Source organism: Styela clava, chromosome 2 (assembly GCF_964204865.1).
Source record: "Styela clava chromosome 2, kaStyClav1.hap1.2, whole genome shotgun sequence".
Lineage (NCBI taxonomy): Eukaryota > Metazoa > Chordata > Ascidiacea > Stolidobranchia > Styelidae > Styela > Styela clava.
Genome location: NC_135251.1, coordinates 7,508,351 through 7,530,340, shown reverse-complemented (window position 1 = coordinate 7,530,340; position 21,990 = coordinate 7,508,351). Strand labels below are relative to the sequence as shown.

The following is a 21,990-nucleotide window of genomic DNA, read 5'->3' as shown; positions in this document are numbered from 1 at the left end:
ACTACGGGAGTACCCTTTTTCTCGCCTTCCCTTTCTAGTGAGTGAATATAGCAAACTGGGGAATGTAACTCTGAATAGGCAAAAATTATTGAAATATAGTATTTTTTTTTAAACTTCTGTAATTTAAATACTTTGGTGAATATTGCTTCCAAATTTGTTTATATACCAGCTTAAAGAGTATCCATTATTCCTAATATTTTCAAATAAAAGTTTTCCTCAAAATTTTAACATTCACCGTTCTGTCTCGAAACCTTAACCAAGTGTTTCAACCGGCCGACTTGTGTCTGCTGAAATTCCAACTATAATTTTTATGGATATAAATTTCTATAGAAAATATCGATGAAAATAAGGTTATAATGACATTGATTTCGTTTTTTCTTATCATTAGATAAACGTCAGCCTAGCTGTTGTAAATAAACTGTTTTTTTCCTAGTTAATACTAAGATTTGAGCCTTCGTCTCTGTATTCAAGTCTGTTATCTGTAACTGGCCCACTCAGAAAACTAATTGCCCACCTCCTGCTTTAATCTTATTCCAAGTAATACTCACTGAACCTACATAAACTTTGCCTACTTAATTTCAAATTTCATCCGATACTCATGTTTCGCCTATTTAGGTTTATCTTGCAGCCCTCAGGCAGAATCAAGTATCTTCTTACTTAAGCATATGGCACCTCATCGTACTAGTAATTTAGCCTATTTTGAATGATAAGGCCTGAGGTAATGACTTAGGAAACCTTTCTCCCTGTAAAAATTGATTTAATCAAAATTATCTTTGATTAGCTTTGACCTAAGTCTGACTTTGTCCCTACAATAAAACTAAAAATAAGAATAAACTGCACCAAATACTTTTTGCCCAAAATTTTTGTATCACCAAACTCCTGCCTTCATTGTTTTAATTATTATTAATTTGAATCATACATGATGTAGGTTTTTATGCCTCATGTTTTGAAGATTTTGCAACTTATCCAAAATTGCAAATAAAATATGTTATCTTATGCCACAAGGTGATATTGTCCACATATTACTTTAATGTCTAATGTCGAAACTGTATTGAAAGTTATGGCAACTTTCCTAATTTCCCGTCCTGAGTGTTTAGCTTGTGTGTTGTTATTTTTTGCGTGTAGTCAAACCCTTCAAGAAAAAATTCATTTAGACTGTTTTGTAGGCTTTCATTATCTTAAGATGGGGCAACCGTGATAAATGCCAGCTAAATAACACAAGACTGGTTGTGCCAGGAATCTATTACTATCTCCAGATAGCTTGATGATGGTACCATTTAGGTCACATAGGGAACACTATCTAAATTTAAAAATAAATTATCTATCTATGTCAATCAGTCCCATATTTCGTTTGTTAGGGAATTGTTGCTCAGTTAAATGCAAGTTTTGTTTGCTTCCATTGTTATTAAATGAAATGAAAAACTAAAATCAGCTATTTTGACAGTGTTGAAATTTTATGGTTATTGCACATTCTAAAAATATTATTCAAATCTTCAAGCATCAACACTTACTTCTAATTGTGCAGTCATTTTTTGGACCAAAGTTATAGAAAGCCAGACATTAAAAACTTTTGGACAGGGCGAACGATTTTTATTTACATATTTATCTTGGGGGAGAGGAAAGCCAATAAGACGGCTTAATCATATGGCGAACCACGGCCTCTTGTCCGGTTACCAGTCCATGTCAGGTATGGGATTAGTTAGTTATTTGTTTTCGGAAGCATGTACTTGATGGTGGAGGAAGTCGTAACCGACCAGTGGTTACGTGAACCACCCTACGGCAAGGATTCTAGCAATCCTATCGCACATGATCATCCCCGCATGGGATTCGAACCTGCGAACCCGCGAAAGGTAATCAGAAATGCGGTGGCGAGCGTATTCCTAACGCTTAGCACGATGTGCCGCACCGCCGAGCTGTTTAGAATAAAATATTTGAATAAATAATTTCCACCCATAGTAGTTTTTATACGGAATCGTCGCTCATGTCGTTTGCTCCTCACCCTGTATAAGCATTCACCCACTATCTACAGTGACATAGCCAGGGGGGTGGTTTCGCGGGTCGAACCCCCCCCTCAATTTTCAATCATTTTTCTGTATCATAGATAGCATTTTGCGTAGCTTGAAATGCTTTTTAAACCCCCAAGACTACTAAAAACACACGTATTCCAGCGTTCGATCGCCCCCGCGAGCAGTTTCAATCTAATTTAGCAAAAAAAAATTCAGAACCCTCCCCCTCCTTTGAAAATTTTTGACTACGCCCCTGACTATCTATCAGTGTTAACTCTAAGCGAATTATGAGTGCGAAAGTGCTTCGCAGTCGAAAAAAAAAGTGCGAAAGTGCTTTTGCCGATTTTAACAAGTTAGGTGCTCTAGCTTTTCATATAACCCATTTAAAATGGCATAGATACTCGGAAATGCGCTCCTCCGGTTAATATTATGAATTAAAGAGAAGCCTTTCCGTTAACCGAGTTCCCGAGAATTCAACTTTTCGATTTATCCCTAAACCTAATCTGATAATTATTAATTTGTGATTTTGAACCACTTTGAAAGTCGCCACCCGCTGTTTTAAAAGGTAGGTTAACCTACGTTCTCTCCCAAATATTACGCAGGATACTCCCCTGTTTTAGGAGATAGGTTGACCTACTTTCCTTTCAAACTTTTTTCTCCGAAATATTACACAAGATCACTTTGAAAATCCTCCCTTTCGTGAGCTAGCGTGACCTAATTTCTCATTTACATTTATATTATACTATTTCAGAGCTTACCCAATAACAAGTAATTTTTAAATGTCGACATGCCTTGGTTTGCGTGCGAGTTAGTTTAAATCAGGAAGAAAGCATCATATATTGGCAAAATGTTTAGTAATGCCATGTACTTTCAGCATTCATAAATAGCACTCTTTGTAATGCTGCTGACCTAGTATCAAATATTCGCATCATAACGCCACTTGCGAGGTTTCCATATATTTCAATTACACTAATAGGAACAATGACAAAGAGTTTTCTTTTGCGAAGGTACACGAAATATAACGAGGGTGATTCTTGCAAAAAACATGAATATAAAAAATAAACGAATGATATGATAGTGGATCCCAAATAATTTTGAGAGTGTCTCGAAATACCAATCCATTTGATAAATAATTTTTATTCGACCACATGAACGCTGATATACGCATTCTCAGATATCGGACAGCCAGTCGCGATATTCAATCGTTCATATGCACAAATCTCACATTAATAGTAATTGCTACCCACGTTTGTAAAGTTTAGAAACCAACAAACAGAAAATAACTTATCCTAAAACGCAATTAAAATTCAGTGGGCAATAAATTCGTCGCCAAGACGATGCCATACAAAACAAAAAAGATTTGGTCGCGAGATTTACGTTAGACGACTGCAAAACGACATTGTTTTTAAGCAGAATGTAAAACAATCAAATTAAAAAGCGGGAGTTACGACGCCATTAACACATCGTGTGTATTAAACTTCCCTGGTAGGTACTTTGGTAAGTACTATTATTATTGTACCTATACACTTGTTGGAGTATTTCGGACAATTTCGAATTTAAATAAATGAAAACCAGACATATAATAAAGACGCAAAAGTAAAATGAACATTTATTGAAAAAGTTATTATTTAAGAAAGACAACATGATCGTACAATTCCACCAAAACCTCGATGTTCGCAAGTGAGATGATAAATAAATACTTCCCTGTATTCGATCAATTAACTTTAGCGTATCGTTGTTCTGCCAACAAACAGCCGGGTGCAAAATATTTCCGTCCTGTGATATGCTCACAAATATTCTCGATATTAATATCATACCCTCGCGTATGTACTTTCTATTAGCTCTTTAGTGATCCCTTCCATCCTTTGCCAAGTCATGTTTCGAATATGTGAACATTTTATTCGACCATACATGGCCGGCGGGATGTTAAAATTGTAAACAAGAGAGAGGTAAAATCAATGGCGAATTTCGTTATAACGGCTCGTTTACGAATTGTTGCGCCTGTTATCGTCGAAAATGATTACATTTGTTGTATTTTGAGGCATTTAAGCAGTAATAATTAGGGCATGACATCATCAAAATCGTCAAGTGAGATCTTGAAATTGCAAATTCCGTAAATAAAATTGCGAATTATTCGGTAACGAATCCAGCTTTAATGACCGTCGGGGTATTGTTTTGTTGAAAATTATTATTAATGTGAGAGCGCCAAAAACATACAGTCTATACCAGGGGTCGGGAACCCATGGCTCGCGAGCCATATATGGCTCTTTTGGTGACGGCATATGGCTCTCAGAAAAATCTAATATCCCAAGACTAAGCTTACTATTGTTACGAGATTTCAAACTCTTTTATAGCAAAATTTGGCAGGGAATTCCCAATACGTTTGAGAACGCGCGTCCAGCACATGTCTATGTTATGTAAGATAATTACCAGACAGGCATTGTGACAAACAAGGGGATTCTGGAACATATATTGTGACATCACAGAGCGATAGAGTTTCAAAAACACTACGGAGATGCCTAAACGAAAAAGGGTGATGAGTATCGTAGATTTCAACTTGGGCTGCATGTGAGCAACCGTTCAAGGCCCGCAGCGACTACATGCAGCATCAGAAATCACATTAAATGTATATTGACATTGTATGTGTTGACTTTTGAGTGAACATTTCAGGCCTGATTAAGTGAAGAAATGTTATATGGCTCGCACGGAAATGCAATTGAAAATATGTATATTTTATGGCTCTCTTGACCAAAAAGGTTCCCGACCCCTGGTCTATACCAATGCGACTGCAATTTATATGGTCGCAATTGGTGTGGCGCGTTTATTTTCTGTGGGCAGGAATCGTAAAATACCATCTTGAGACAAATTCACTTCTATTATAAAATCTTAATTTTCAGTTATTAATGTTATACAAATAACGTGTGGCAACTTTTTAATTTATCGTCGACCAAAAAACCGCCCCACACTCGTCCAAACGTGTGTCGAGCTTGAACGACAGGAACAGATTCATCGACGACCTTAATTAGGGAAAATATGTATTTTATTGGGAATGCAAAATAAATGTAACAAAACGCATTTTTTGTGATATAACTTTGTATTTTCGGAAACGGGTTGCCGTGAAAGGTAAAATTTGAACTAAATTAATCGCAAAAATGTTTTATTTTAAATGTAACAAAACACATTTTGCGATATAACCTTGTATTTTCGAAAACGGGTGTCCTGAAAAGTAAAATATGATCTAAATTAATCGCAAAAATGTTTTATTTTAAATGTAACAAAACACATTTTTCGAGATACAACTGTATTTTCGGATACCGGGTGTCATGGAGAGTAAAATGTGATCTGAATTCACCGTAAATAATGTTTCATTCCAAATTTATCATAACGCATTTTTTTGCGATATAACTTTGTATTTTCGAAAAGGGGGCGTCACGAAAATTATTAATCTAATGTTTTATCTATCGTCTAACTAACGTCTGGAACACATCATTTTCGGGGAGAACTCTAGCCGCCGAAACGTCATTTAATTTAAAATAGAGAATGTTTCACGCATTTCAAAACGGAAAATCACCAGTAAGTGGACAGGGATTCAACCCTCCGGATTCAGTATTCTATATCCCCGGTGTCAGAACTTTCTGAAGAATGGAACAAAGAACCCGTCAAACCGCCGCGGAAGGTGGGGAGTATTTTTTGCACTAATAATTAGGGCGTGACAATATCAAAATCGTCAAGAAACTGGTGAATTTGCAAATTCCATAAATAAAATTGTGAATTGCTCGATACATTTTAGCTATAATTATCGCCGGGGTATTGTTTTGTTGAAAACACGTTGAAACTTGAGGGAATTAGTTACAATTAGCGCCTGACCTCTATTAGGCACTCGAGCACTCGAAAAAAAAAGCACTCGAGCCCAATCTTTTTAGCATTAAGTCGCATACGAAAAATATCCTGTAAAAGAAGTGCTGTTCATTAAGATCATCTCGTCTTATGACCACGCAGAAATGCCTTTATAGCCGAATTATTCAATCACTATTTCAAATCAACATTCTGGATTGGCACAATTTCAGATTTGCGAAGTTTATCACCATAGAAATACATGAGAAAGTTAATTATCGTCTTAATAAATATCTGCATCACGGTATGGACAATAATATTACCATTCGCATAAAATTGGGACGGTAAATTTACAAATCTTGATAGGTAATATTAAAGCCAGCGCAAATGTTAATTTGAGTCCTCAATGTCTTCAACAGCTGTTGCCGATGTGAACGAACGGGTAAACCCGAAATATAAAACTTCGATGTCCGCCGACCCACAAGAATTCATATTTGTAAAAAAGAGAGGGCGGGAATATAGATTACCCAAAACCTGGATATCCCCGCCAAAACGATCGGTGACAAGAACAATTAGCGATTACAACGGAATTAACCAGTAAAAAGGCTTTGTTGCCGATTTTTTAATGTTTCCACCATGTTTATTCGGTACTCCTTAAAAATATTCGATTTAAAAAATATTGAATTTTGCCCACCGGTCCTCGCATATCAATGAGAAATAGTTGTGTAAATATCGCAAAATTCCGGAAAATGCCACGTCCTTTCAACATTGTGATTACAATAAAATGGCACTTAATGGTATTTTGTGAATTTGTTGATTTTGCAAATCTGTAACATGCTGCTAAAAGTTTCGTCTGATTTGAAAATCGTGCAGTTTGGTCACAATTCATCCAAAGTGACTATAACACGTTACTAACACTTTTATAGTCATTTTGAATTCATCGATATCATTGATAGTCACATGACCACTCTCCTTCAAAGAAACGCCCACGCTCCGGGAGCGTTTTTTGCGGGAGAAGCGGAATCGGTGTGCTTGTATAATAATCATATTATAAACAAGAATTTTGCCGTTAATGCAAAAGCTTTATCTTCTATGTCTGCATCTCATAGGTTAGAATTCCGGTAAATATCGTTATGATATGCAGAATTGAGTTACAAAAGTACCAGTATGTTACTTATTTGTCAACTTAATACTCGAAAATATTTGTTAACTTTGAACTTTTATTGCATTCAAAATCGGAAAAAAGTGCTATTTCTCTTCAAAATCGGAAAAAAGTGCTATTTCGCAGTCCCTAAAAAAAGTTGCGAAAGTGCTTCGCAATTTTCGCAAAAAAGTGCGCTAATAGTGAACACTGCTTCCCTGTATTCGATCAATTAACTTTAGCGTATCGTTGTTCTGCCAACAAACAGCCGGGTGCAAAATATTTCCGTGATATGCTCACAAATATTCTCGATATTAATATCATACCCTCGCGTATGTACTTTCTATTAGCTCTTTAGTGATCCCTTCCATCCTTGGCCAAGTCATGTTTCGAATATGTGAACATTTTATTCGACCATACATGACCGGCGGGATGTTAAAATTGTAAACAAGAGAGAGGTAAAATCAATCGCGAATTTCGTTATAACAGGCTCGTTTACGAATTGTTGCGCCTGTTATCGTCGAAAATGATTACATTTGTTGTATTTTGAGGCATTTAAGCAGTAATAATTAGGGCATGACATCATCAAAATCGTCAAGTGAGATCTTGAAATTGCAAATTCCGTAAATAAAATTGTGAATTACTCGGTAACGAATTCAGCTTCAATGACCTTCGGGGTATTGTTTTGTTGTAAATTATAATTATAGCGATGCGACTGCAATTTATATGGCCGCACTCGGTGTGGCGGGTTTATTAATAGTGTAAAATAAATTAAACGAATATCAATTATAACCAAGCCTGTCAGCGTGTTTATTTTCTGTGGGCAAGAATCGTAAAATACCATCTTGAGACAAATTCACTTCCATTATAAAATCTAATTTATCGTCGACCAAAAAACCGCCCCACACTCGTCCGAAGGTATGTCAAGCTTGACCGACAGGAACAGATTCATCGACGACTTTAATTAGGGAAAATATGTATTTTATCGGGAATGCAAAATAAATATAACAAAACGCATTTTTTTGTGATATAACTTTGTATTTTCGGAAACGGGTTGCCGTGAAAGGTAAAATTTGATCTAAATTAATCGCAAAAATGTTTTATTTTAAATGTAACAAAACACATTTTGCGATATAACCTTGTATTTTCGAAAACGGGTGTCCTGAAGAATAAAATATGATCTAAATTAATCGCAAAAATGTTTTATTTTAAATGTAACAAAACACATTTTTCGAATACAACTGTATTTTCGGATACCGGGTGTCATGAAGAATAAAATATGATCTGAATTAACCGTAAATAATGTTTCAATCCAAATGTATCAAAACGCATTTTTTGCGATATAATTTTGTTTTTTCGAAAACGGGGCGTCATGAAATATATTCATCTAATGTTTTATCTATCGTCTAACTAACGTCTGGTACACATCATTTTCGGGGAGAACTCTAGTCCGCGAAACGTCATTTAATTTAAAATAGAGAATGTTCCACGCATTCCAAAACGGAAAATCACCAGTAAGTCGAGTCGACAGGGATTGAACCCTCCGGATTCAGTATTCTATATCCCTCAGTGTCAGAAATTTCTGAAGATTGGAACATAGAACAAGTCAAACCGCCGCAGAAGAAGGGGAGTATTTTTTGCACTAATAATTAGGGCGTGACATTATCAATATCGTCGAGAAACTGGTGAATTTTCGAATTCCATAAATAAAATTGTGAATTGCTCGGTAACATTTTAGCTATAATTATCGCCTGGGTATTGTTTTGTTGAAAACATGTTGAAACTTGAGGGAATCAGTTACAATTAGCGCCTGACCTCTGTCCTCTATTAGGCACTCGAGCACTCGAAAAAAAAGCACTCGAGTCCAATCTTTTTAGCATTAAGTCGCTTACGTAAAATATCCCGTATAAGAAGTGCTGTTCATTAACGTCATCTCGTCTTATGACCACGCAGAAATGCCTTTATTGCCGAATTATTCAATCACTATTTTAAATAAACATTCAGGATTGGCACAATTTCAGAGTTGTGAAGTTTATCACCATAGAAAAACATGAGAAAGTTAGTTATCGTCTTAATAAATATCAGCATCACGGTATCGACAATAATATTACCATTCGCATAAAATTGGGACCGGTAAATTTACAAATCTTGATAGGTAATATTAAAGCCAACGCAAATGTTAATTTGAGTCCTCAATGTCTTCAACAGCTGTTGCCGATGTGAACAAACGGGTAAACCTGAAATATAAAACTTCGATGTCCGCCGACCCGCAAGAATTTATATTTCTAAAAAAGAGAGAGTGCGGGAATATAGATTAACAAAACCTGGATATCGCCGCCAAAGGGATCGGTGACAAGAACAATTAGCGATTGCAACGGAATTAATCAGTAAAAAGGCTTAGTTGCCGATTTTTTAATGTTTCCATCAACGTTCCAAAAATATTTGTTATTCGTTAAAAATATTCAATTCAATAAAATATTGAATTTTGCCCGGTACTCGCATATCAATGAAAAATAGTTGTGTAAATATCGCAAAATGTCTCATGCTTTCAACATTGTGATTACAATAAAATGGCACTTAATGGTATTTTGTGAATTTGGTGATTTTGCAAATCTGTGACATGCTGCTAAAAGTTTCGTCTGATTTGAAAATCGTGCACTTTGGTCACAATACATCCAAAGTGACTATAACACTTTACTAACACTTTTATAGTCGTTTTGAATTCAACGATATCATTGATAGTCACATGACCACTCTCGTTGAAAGAAACGCACTGTGTAGTATTCCAACATCTGGTTTCAAAGACGCGGAGCGTTTTTGCGGGAGAAGCGGAATCGGTGTGCTTGTATAATAATCATATTATAAACAAGAATTTTGCCGTTAATGCAAAAGCTTTATCTCCTATGTCTGCATCTCATAGGTTAGAATTCCGGTAAATATCGTTATGATAAGCAGAATTGAGTTACAAAAGTACTAGTATGTTACTTATTTGTCACTTTAATACTCGAAAATATTTGTTAACTTTGAATTTTTATTCCATTCAAAATCGGAAAAAAGTGCTATTTCTCTTCAAAATCGGAAAAAAGTGCTATTTCGCAGTCCCTAAAAAAAGTTGCGAAAGTGCTTCGAAGCAAAAAAGTGCGCTAATAGTGAACACTGCTATCTATCATTATGTAAAGAGCTATAGTTATTGGAACGGCCAAAATCTCATTGGTTCAGCATTGCCTACCCCAATTTATCACACTCTGGGTGATACGGCGGACATGGGATTCGAATCGGAGTAATGTAATTTGAGATGCCAACACATTTAAGTCTAACACTTTACCTACTAGGCCAGTGATTCCCAACGTTCATTTTTAATTCCTCCCTTTGCGAATTCTGTAACTCTGTCTTCCTTCTTCAATATGAATAAAAACTCCTTCCTTGTTCAATCTTTAATAAATCCATAGCTAGTGTTATGCCCAAGTAACGATTCCACTTTTGTGCTTTTTATGTAGTTATATAATAAGTATTGTTGTAATAATAAAGAACTAAAGCTTATTAGAAATACTACAGCAAATACGAAACAAAATCCCTCACCCAAAACCACAAAATTTCTCACTGGTAGGAGGGGGATTTTCCCTTGTTTGGGAAATGTAGCACTAGACCACTGGTTCTCAACCAGTGAGCTATCACCCACTGCAGGACCGCAGCAAAACTTTCAAGTGAGCAACAAATCTGTTAAAAAATGCTAAAGTTATTAAACAATTCAGTTCCATTTGTGTCACTATGGGTAAATTTTGATTATAATAGCAATGAATGAAGATGCTGTTTTCTGTAACTGAAGAGTAATTTTTATTCAAATCATTAAAGTGAAGGTATCTATTTTCCGTGGACATATTTTTTTCGCATGAAAAAGTTAATGGGCCGCAGATGTTCGGTTTAACGAAAATGGGCCAAAAAAAAGTTTGAGAACCACTGCAATAGACCAAAGCTACTCAACTGGCGGGCGGCGGTCCGAATCCGTACCTTTCGGGTATTCGATTTGGACCGCGCCTAATTCTTTACCTTGGATCATTAGCCCCACTTTTGAAGTTTCCTTTTATAAAATCACTTCTATAGATTTAAATATATATAAAAAGAACTATAACACCATAATAAATAATCTTGATTAGCTAAAAATCATTAGTCGACCGAGGAAGTGCATGTTTGAGGATGCCGAAATATAATTTCTGGAAAGACCGGACCCAAATAATTTTGAAGTTTGTATGCGGATCTTTGGTAAAAATAGTTGGGTAGCCCTGACCTAGACAATTGCCTTGACCTTCGATACTTGTTTTTCAGGATTATGTGAGAGTTCTTGACCTCATTAAAGACATCATACTCGCTACAGACGTCGCTCATCATCTCAAAATCGTTCCAAAACTAGAAGAAATGGCCGAACGTCGTCTCGATCCATCAAATTGCAACGAAGAAGAGAAATCTTTGCTGCTAGACCTCAGTATGACGGCTTGCGATTTGTCTGATCAAACTAAAGATTGGAAGAACACAAAGAATACCGCGGTAAGTTGAGAAATTACAGATTTAGAGAAAATTTAGGTATTTATTAGTCTGATTTGTTTAATGTTAGTGCATTAGTATTGCATTTGCAGTTGAGGACGGTCGCAAAAATGACAGAATATCAACAAAACTGTCTTATTTACTGCCCTAAGTTGAGGATTCACATTTTTTGAGGGAATTTATTTATTTGCCGGTTTGATTATTGTCACTTGTTAGTATTGCATATTTGTACCTGTGGTGAGGATTTTGAGATCCGAGTGAAGATGGACTGAATATGACAGATATCAATATCTCTGGTTGTTTCAGCTTTTTGTAGCTTTATCCTCGTATTATTTCATTACAAGACTCAAACCCTTATTAACTTTCATTTCCCCCCAAATAATTTCGAGATTCCTTAACCTGTCCACCAACACTGGTGCTTAAGCAGTATCTATTTGCATTAATTTAAATTCTTCTTCAATTCCAGGAACTGATTTACAAGGAATTCTTCAGTCAAGGTGATATGGTGAGCTGGATTAATCCTTTTGTATATATTTTTGCTCTGCTGTCTTGAGTGCTGCATCAGCGGGGGTGTCTACATCAAATATGGAACAATATGGATTGCTTTGCTAACCTTATGTTGTTTTTCTCAATGGGGTGTAGGCTATATTTCGCCCAAAACAATTTTTTTTCAATTGAACAATTTTTATCCTAGCAAGCTTTGTACGTCAAGCATTTCAGCAAACATTATGCTATAAGGCCTTTATGTGCGGGTACCCATGCATCATCTCTGTTTTCGCTCTCTTGTTTTTTCCTATAGTCATTTCGAAGATGCCCAAAACAAATCATGTAAGTCTCACAAACAATAAGACTACTTAAAAGCCTTCGTTTCATTTCTAAAAGCTATACAAAATAGTGACCTAACTAAATCAAATTTTATATACGAGTACTGATGCACAACCTTCTTGACCATACATTTGAGCATTACTCGCTTTTTTTTTTCTAAAGTCATATTTGATATTGGTATCTTCAGTAATAATTTAAAATAATTACATTTGAAAATTAGCATTAAAGTCTAACACCGAGACTACGATTAAAGCCTTTGTTTCATATTTAAAAACTGTAGAAAATAGTGACCTAATAAAATCATTGGCTTCATTCAAACTTGTAGGAAGAAACATTGATTTCTACATTTCCCTTGTGTATGTGACGCTGTTTTCAACACATTATAAAATAACTCATTTACAAAATTGTTATTTTAGAATGTGTTTAGGGACAGAAGGTTATTTTGATTTCAGTCATCCCTCGTAATTGGGTTTCTGTTAAACCTAATATCTTTTTTGTAGGAAAAATCCAGAGGAATTCTTCCAGCGATAACTAATGATAGAGAGAGAGCTTGCGTTCCTGAATTGCAGATAAATTTTATGGAACACATTGCTAGACCTGCATACAGGTGAGTCCGGTGTATAATGTCAAACGGAGCTCCAGAAGTATGTGCACCAAGATGGCGCACATCCTGAACATAGTATGTGTAACAGGTCAGATTCAAGTTGTGCGCCATCTTGGTGCACATACTTCTAGAACGCCTGTCAAACACTTTGCCGCTTGTGATGAATTAGATAGGCAAGACCAAATTAGGATTCAGGGGAGAGAAAAGATAATGAGATGGCGAACCACGTCTTCTCGTCCAGTTACCAGTTCAAGTAGGGTATGCGATTAGTTAGCCAGTTATTTGTTTCAGATGCATTGACTTGATGGTGAAGGAAGCTCCGTAAGATCAGCGGATGTGTAAACTACAATACGTCGGTTCAGTCCAGCAATCTTCTCGCACATAACCATCTCCGCATGGGATTCGAACCTGCGAACCCACGCAGGATAATCAAAGATGCAGTGGCAAGCGTATTCCTAAAGCTTGGCACGATGTGCCATACCTGCGCTATTCATGTACCAGTGGATACTTCTACAAAAGCCTTGTATAATAAAGGCCTGAAGTTATTCAGCATAAAAATAGCCATGAATTGCTTGCTCTAACAGCAAACTGGAAGCGCTAGTTTGTCCAATTAGTCCAGGTTTATGTAGGACGAGTCTTCCACCGGATTCTGAGAGGCCATCATTTTTTTCACACATAATTATCTCTGCGAGATTGAAACCTGTCACGTATAGGCAGGGTTACCATCTACCTAGAGCCAAAAATAAGCACGGGTGTCAAAGGGGTATTTTGCGGGTCACTTACCAACGGATGAAACACAGAATAAAAACGAAAAATAAATTATATACAATTCCATTCCGCACTCCGCACAAGTTTTATTATCAGCACAAGTTTTTTTTAGAAGTCATTTCGAACGAGGTTGCATGCAGCCACGAAATACCGCAAACCTTACCATTAACAGAAACAGTCTGCACTGAGAGAGAGCGACAAAGCTTTGTACTCAAAACATTACCGAGTCATTTCTGTTTCTAGGACAAAATAAGCGCATAACCCAAAAATAAGCACTTTTCTTAGAAATAAGCATATTATTACTGTATAAGACGCGGACTGGAATATAAGCACAATTCTTAAAAGTAAGCATGATATGGTAACCCTGCGTGTAGGGGAGTTCAGGATATTGTTATTCCTGCAAGATTCAAGCCTGCCTTCCCTCACAAGATAATCAACAGTACAATGGAGGAAAGCATGTTCCAATTGAACTCTCAATTTTTAATTGGACTCGAAATTTACATATTCATCATTTTTCTAAATTGCTGTTGTTAGGGTTGAGCTTTTCTCTGCACAAGTGGAATGATGTTCACCAGTTTATTTTTGCTCTTGAAATGAAACCACTAGGAGGCAATTTCGCATTTTTTTTAAAATTAACCTGCAAACCCCATGAGACCGAACTTTTCACCCCTAATTTTGCTGTATTGCCTCAATTTATGGAAAATACCTTCATAACATGTGTTTTTTAATGGGGTTCTGCCAGTACAGTCCAGCGGTTGCCTATATTAACATATGATATATGGTGACCGAACATTTGAACCCACGTACATTTGAACCCATACTCCCATGTTTTTTTTTCATTTGATAACCACGCCACAGAACTTCCCCGATACGTATACGCATCAATTGCGAGAGGCAGACATGCCAAGATGGGATTTCATCGCATTACAAACCAATATTAGCAATTCTTATATATATTCGCGCATTCCCATCTGAACAGCGTGGAAAAGATTATAACCATCTACACCAGTGTTTCCCAACCCGAGTCCGCGGTCTCAAATGAGTCCGCGGAGCGTTTGAATGAGTCCGCAACGAGCCAGAAATTCAGCCACGTTGCGATTTACGTTAGAATTTACATAAAAAGCAAGTTTAGTAACATAACATTAATCGAGTCAATAATTACTGGTTACTGAGTATATCTGAGCATATATTCGAATATTCAACTATTAGAATAGCAATTTACTATTCGAAAATTTGGTAACAGGTGACGCGATAGGTCACTTGCGCTCAATCAGACGATTGGATTTCACGGTGACCGTACATTTGAACCCACGTACATTTGAACCCATGTGTATATCCGCGGGTTCAATCTATATGCGGGTGCTAAAACCCATGGGTTAGGGTTAGTATGGGTTCAAATATCCGTAAAACAAAAAAAATTCCATAGGTGCAATAGTATGCAGGTGCAATTGTCGTGGGTTCAAATGTAATGGAACCATATTATTATATACACGGTGTTCGCTCAAGAAACACAAAATTTGTCAAACAGCTTTTTATTATTACCAAAAATAACTTTACAAAGTTATTCAGAGGGATACGTTATATTACATTCTTAGATGCTCAAAATGTCGTCCGTGCACTTCAGAACAGTATTATACCCTAGAACTTTAAGCTCGTGTAGTGTTTTGAGGGTTAATTTGTGGGATATTGTTCCAATTTAACCTATACCTATTCGCATTTCATTCATGATGTCATCTGACTTTAAAATTTTCTGTTTTTCTAGCGACTAGTATATTGTTCATATTGTTATGTGAACACTTTATACCTTGCACTTCAGACTTTCATATCCACATATTTAATCATTTCTCCTTTATTTTTTACAGGATTCTCTCAGTAATTTTCCCTCCATATACCGAAGCATACGATCGTTTCGATTCAAACGTAGAACGATGGAGACTCGTTTGCACAAAGTTTAAAGAACTTGGATTACCGAATACTGGATTATTAGACTTTATAACAGAAGATTTTGAAAAAGAATTATTCTGAGAAAAGACTTACGCAGTGGGGGGGGGGATTCACCGTGACCTGTGAACATGTTTTGGTTCTGTTTCAGACATTAGACGACGGCAGCATATGTGTAATGTGCACCACAGTTGATAACTAGTGGTATATTTGTCGATTTGAAACTTGAGAAAACGAAGTTGTACGTAATGTGATGAATTCTCGGGGGCGCGCAAATTATTTGTGATTTAGACATAAAATGACCGCAGCAATTGTGTAATGTCTGGTACTCTTGTAGTATGTGTACCAGGTTAGGGTTAAGACATAATTTCATTTCGTTTTTCCTTAATTTAGTTTTATTACGAGTTCGTGAACTGTCTGTGTTAGTCAAGAGAATATATATCCCCTGCTTATAGGTTTCAGTTCCTTTTCACAACTTGATGTAAATTGGGCGAACAAAATTAGTTACCTCCATATTTTTACACACACTTCTGGAACGCTGAATTTTTGTACAGCGCGTCATGTTAATGTACCTCGCGTAGTGTCATACATATGTTTTCTGAAACGTAGGAAGCTGTTGTTAGCGAGTTCTATACAAAAGAGAACCCATTTCCTAACTTTGGATCCTCTCACTGGTTGGCAGTTGTCATATGCAATATACAGACAAGACAAATTTTCAAATTAATGCTGCTAGTTGATGCTAGATCAAGCCAAAGAGTTGGATTGAATTGAAATTTGTAATTATTGGCGATTTGAAACCGTGAAAATTCGTGAAATCAAAAATTTTTTTTTTTTTCGGGAAGTAAAATTTGATACAATTGGTTGGCTACAATGTAGAATTTGATCCACACAAAGTGGCGTAGCCAGGATGTTTTCAAAAATGGGGGTCATGGAATTTCTAATTAGCAACTTAAACCAGGGCGGTCCAAGATTGGCAGCTCCGCGAGCCACAAAATTACTTTTGCATTGTTTCTCGTCACAATAGTGCCAAGAACTTCGCTCGTTTAACTTCGCTAGTTGCCTCAGCAAGCCATAACACTAGTCAATTCAGTGACATTAGTGATGCAACAATAAGTCAAAAAGTTTTGTGGTTAATTTTATGACGAAACAACACGAAATGCGATTTTTTGATTCCTCTCCGAATGCGACGCGGGCCGCAGATAATGAAGCAGCGGGCCACATGTGGCCCGCGTTTGAACCACCCTGACTTAGACCATGAAAGCTAGCGTGTTTGGGAGGCCGAAAACATGTTTTTTTTTTTTTACGAGTCTTATGAGTCTAAAAGGCGTTTTTTTTCACATTTTAGAAGGGACTTCTGTGTTACATCTACATTGTATTTTTATAGTAATTTTTTATTTAAATTGTTATAGTTAAAGTATTTTGGATTTTAATATTTGATCATCTCATTAAAATTTTCATGTTTTCAGTTAATTCATCTCTTAGCAAATCATTTTAATGTATTTAAATGTCTTTTGTAACGAAAATTTTTGCACAGCACTTTAATTACATTTTGGTATATTTCCTGGTACTTATATTATATTTGTCATGTCTAGCGTCCCACCTTAAAAATAACTAGCTAACAATAAGATACAAATAACAGATAATAAGGCGAAGGTATGTTTTATTCAAAAACATGTTGAAAATATGTGGATGGAACGTAAATAATGAAATAATGTTAATATCCAAAAATAAGGCGAGCAAGATCAAATCTAGCAAATATTTTTATTTTTCTTCACACGCCCTCAGAAAATTGTCTACGTCCCCTCTTTGGGGAGCTTCCCCCCATTTGAAAAACCACTGATTTAATCATTTCAATCCCAACGTATCTTATGCAGATGTGATTCTGAATTCTTTGATTTCTTCAAACCTGAACCTTCATTTTTGATTCATTTTCTACTAAACAAACCGTGTTGCCATCTGAATTGGTAACATCCAAGAATTTTCTAACCAGACAAACCATGTTGCCATCTGAATTGGTAACATCCAAGAATTTTCTAACCAGACAAACCATGTTGCCATTTGAATTGGTAACATCCAAGAATTTTCGAACCAGACAAACCATGTTGCCATTTGAATTGGTAACAGCCAAGTATTTTCTAACCAGACAAACCATGTTGCCATTTGAATTGGTAACATCCAAGTATTTTCTAACCAGACAAACCATGTTGCCATTTGAATTGGTAACAGCCAAGAATTTTCTAACCAGACAAACCATGTTGCCATTTGAATTGGTAACAGCCAAGTATTTTCTAACCAGACAAACCATGTTGCCATTTGAATTGGTAACAGCCAAGAATTTTCTAACCAGACAAACCATGTTGCCATTTGAATTCGTAACAGCCAAGAATTTTCTAACCAGACAAACCATGTTGCCATTTGAATTGGTAACGTCCAAGTAATTTCTAACCAGACAAACCATGTTGCCATTTGAATTGGTAACATCCAAGAATTTTCTAACCAGGCAAACCGTGTTGCCATTTGAATAGGTAACATCCAAGAATTTTCTAACCAGACAAACCATGCTGCCATCTGAATTGGTAACACCCAAGAATTTTCTAACCAGACAAACCATGTTGCCATTTGAATTGGTAACATCCAAGAATTTTCTAACCAGGCAAACCGTGTTGCCATTTGAATAGGTAACATCAAAGAATTTTCTAACCAGACAAACCATGCTGCCATCTGAATTGGTAACACCCAAGAATTTTCTAACCAGACAAACCATGTTGCCATCTAAATTGGTAAGAGTCAAGAATTTTCTAACCAGACAAACCATGTTGCCATTTGAATTGGTAACATCCAAGAATTTTCTAACCAGACAAACCATGCTGCCATCTGAATTGGTAACACCCAAGAATTTTCTAACCAGACAAACCATGTTGCCATTTGAATTGGTAACATCCAAGAATTTTCTAACCAGGCAAACCGTGTTGCCATTTGAATAGGTAACATCCAAGAATTTTCTAACCAGACAAACCATGCTGCCATCTGAATTGGTAACACCCAAGAATTTTCTAACCAGACAAACCATGTTGCCATCTAAATTGGTAAGAGTCAAGAATTTTCTAACCAGACAAACAATGTTGACATTTAAATTGGTAACAGCCAAGCATTTTCTAACCAAGCAAAACGTGTTGCCATTTGAATTGGTAACGTCCAAGAATTTTCTAACCCGGCAAACCATGTTGCCATTTAAATTGGTAACATCCAAGAATTTTCTAACCAGACAAATCATGTTGCCATCTGAATTGGTAATAAACAATAATAATCATTAGTGAACTAGGGTCTGTTGCAGGGTTTCCCAAACTTTAAAACACGCTACTCCTTTCAATATATTAAACGGCGACCCCCATTGAAAATGCTAAACAGTTCGATGTAAGTGCGGCGCTTCTTGGGTCTTGCGATCAAAGTTGTTCTTCTCTGATCCTATGTATTCCATCGAAAACGTGATATTTATGTTTTGCGCTAGTTTCACTAATTGGGTTTTGCGACCTCCGGTTTGGGATGCCCTGGTGTGTCATATGTCTATCAACCAGCTAGATATCCCAGATGTATGGTCATATTTGATAAAAAAAAACTATTGGTTTCGCTGGTTATTTAATGAACTCGTTTAGAAATGAATGATACTCGTACTTTTACTTGAATAATAACATAGATTCTAGTGCAAAAAAACTAATGCAAAACACAAATCTCACGATTTCAAATATGATCGGAGTAGTGGCGCGCTTGCATAACAATGCCGGCTTTGATTGTTAGACCCGATAAGTGGCGTGTTTCCAAATCACCCACGGGTCGCACAGGAGTATCTAGCAGGCCACATGCGGCCCGCGGGCCGTATGTTGTGCAGGCCTGTCATAGAAGGATCTCATTTCAAGATCCATTACTGAAAATTATCAACTAACGATCATAGGGGCGGGGCACATATTCAGACTTTGCCATAGGCACCATTTCATGTAGATCCGCCACTAATTTCAAACTAGATATCGATCGGAGGCCGCGGACTTATCGATCCAACTGGGGTTTCGATTCCTTCGCTTTGACTAAATAGCGACACCACCGTGTTCCATCACAATTAATTCGTAACTTGCTAATTATACAACATAATTTATTCAAAATCAATAGGCTTCTGGTCCGAGATATGATACATGTACATGCAAAATTTGGACCAGATTCAACCTCGCGTTTGTGAGATATCGCGGAACATACGAAAGTGTCAAAGAGACAAAAACCTATCAACATACTTACCGATCAAGATCGATAGGTAACTAATATAATTGAACTTTAAGTGATTCAAAGGTTTGACTGCATCTGATAAAACGCATCTTTCATATGGTTATTAACTCTGTTATACCTCAGCCAAAGAGGTGGCAACTTTCTGCCTAGATAGCAAGTATAATTTATCACTTAAGACATACTAGCTTTGCCTATTTAATATTGGAGATGTCTAATTCTATGCTTTATCTAATCTCAATCAGTAATTTGGAGCAGATACAATACTTTGCAGTTTGCAATATATATATATATTATTTAGTTCCTTTCTATAGTTTTACTCTATTGATAAATGTAGCTATTGTTGTATCCACTGTCGTTTCGTCAATAAAACACGTGAAATATTTGTTTGTTTTTAAATTTTTTTTGTGAAAGCTGTAAGAGGAGTAGGGTTAAACTTTTAAAATATGACATCATAATCCCGTTTTTGGAACTCGTTGAAAGTTAAATTGTTCGAAAATTTCGGTGACGGATTCGGTAATTAATGTGAATCCATGACAAAAAATATGTCCTGATACTCTTATTGGAAGAAAGGATGTAACCAGTGACGGGATTCAAATTTTTTGTCAGCCGGTTCCATCACAAAAGTCATATTTTTCAGTCGGTTCTGTTACAGACAGAACATTGACAATAACCAGTAATGCTAACCGGTTCGCCGGTCTCATAAAATTCCGTGAGAATGTTCTATAGAACCGATGCGAACCGGCTGAATCCCACTGCTGGATGTAACGTAAGTTTCAAGATATCGAAGCGATTAGATAAAATGTTTTGGTTCTAATTAAAACAAATATTAATTAAGATATTATGACTCGATTGCACGACGAAGCGGTGTTGTCTCAACATCATGTCGAAGTAGGGTTACCATAATTTTTTTACTTCAAAGCGGGACGCCACCAAAGACACGACCCCCTAGCTGTGATCCTGTAACTTTACAGTGTCCGATTTTACTACATAGGCCTATATTTAAAGCCATCCCTGCTGTCTTCATTAACCATATTGTCATCGAGAGTTTATGCGCATATTCTCTGTCTAAATATCGGGGTTCAGTTCGAAAATAGAAAGGAATAGACGCTAACGATACAAATGATCCGGATTTTTTATGTACAGCAAAAGGAATAAAGAATGATGAAATAGTCAGCCGTTTTCAAGCATCAAGAATTTACTTATTCGCCCAAGCATGCTTTTCTATAGATAACACCTTCAAAAAGACGTTGTTCAATGTTACATTCACGTGAACGTCCGAACAGGACCAATTAGAATTGATTTTACATGTAATACGTTCGCTAACAACGCGGGAAACAACGAAACAAACAAAATAACGCATTCACCTTTAGTAAATAGGCAACGTTGCTATACACAGCAACAACAGTAACAAGAACATGTTCGTGTATTATGCTGGATGGCTGAACGCCAAAGCGGGACTTTTGGCTGACTTGTCGGGACGGCGGGACAAGACGCTAAAAAGCGGGACTGTCCCGCCTAAAGCGGGACGTATGGTAAGCCTATGTCGAAGTCATTATGTCAACCGAATGTGTCTCTTTGTTTTTTCTTTCGTTGACCGCTTTTCGCAGGTCGTAAAGCAATTAAAGTTGTTATATTTCGTATGTGTCAAAGTTTTAGACTTGGATGAACCAGTGGTTTCCTTCAAATTTGCTAGACTATCTGAAATGGTAAGAATATTTACAATATACATAGGCTTACTATACGTCCCGGTTTAGCCGGGACAGTCCCGGTTTTAGCATGTTTTCCCACCGTCCCGGCGATAGACTAAATTGTCCCGGTTTTGCAGTATGATAGTCATAAATAATTTTTCTATTTGATACTATTACAAAATTGATTTTTTTTTAATGGAGGCAGCCGATTTAGCACTGATTTGCGTCTCACTTCGTTGGTTCAGATAGAGAGAAAAATTATTATGTCAAATCATATGACAGGAAGTATGAACCATGCATCAATTTAACACCCAACTGTACTGTCGTTGAAGCATCAAAATGCCGTAAACAAAGTGCAAGTTTTCTAATGAG

At 36.6% G+C, this 21,990-nt stretch overlaps 1 protein-coding gene across 3 annotated transcripts in view; it reads left to right on the top strand.

Annotated features, from left to right (window-relative positions):
- LOC120335511 (cGMP-dependent 3',5'-cyclic phosphodiesterase-like) overlaps positions 1-20,312 on the top strand; it is a 67,439-nt gene extending 47,127 nt beyond the window's left edge. For all 3 annotated transcript variants that reach the window (XM_078119344.1, XM_078119342.1, XM_078119338.1), the window contains 4 exons: positions 11,305-11,523; positions 11,987-12,025; positions 12,846-12,952; positions 15,580-20,312. In XM_078119344.1, the coding sequence (XP_077975470.1) occupies positions 11,305-11,523; positions 11,987-12,025; positions 12,846-12,952; positions 15,580-15,742 (528 nt within the window). In that variant the 3' untranslated portion in view covers positions 15,743-20,312. The remainder of the gene's footprint in view (positions 1-11,304; positions 11,524-11,986; positions 12,026-12,845; positions 12,953-15,579) is intronic.
- Positions 20,313-21,990: the final 1,678 nt, after the last annotated feature.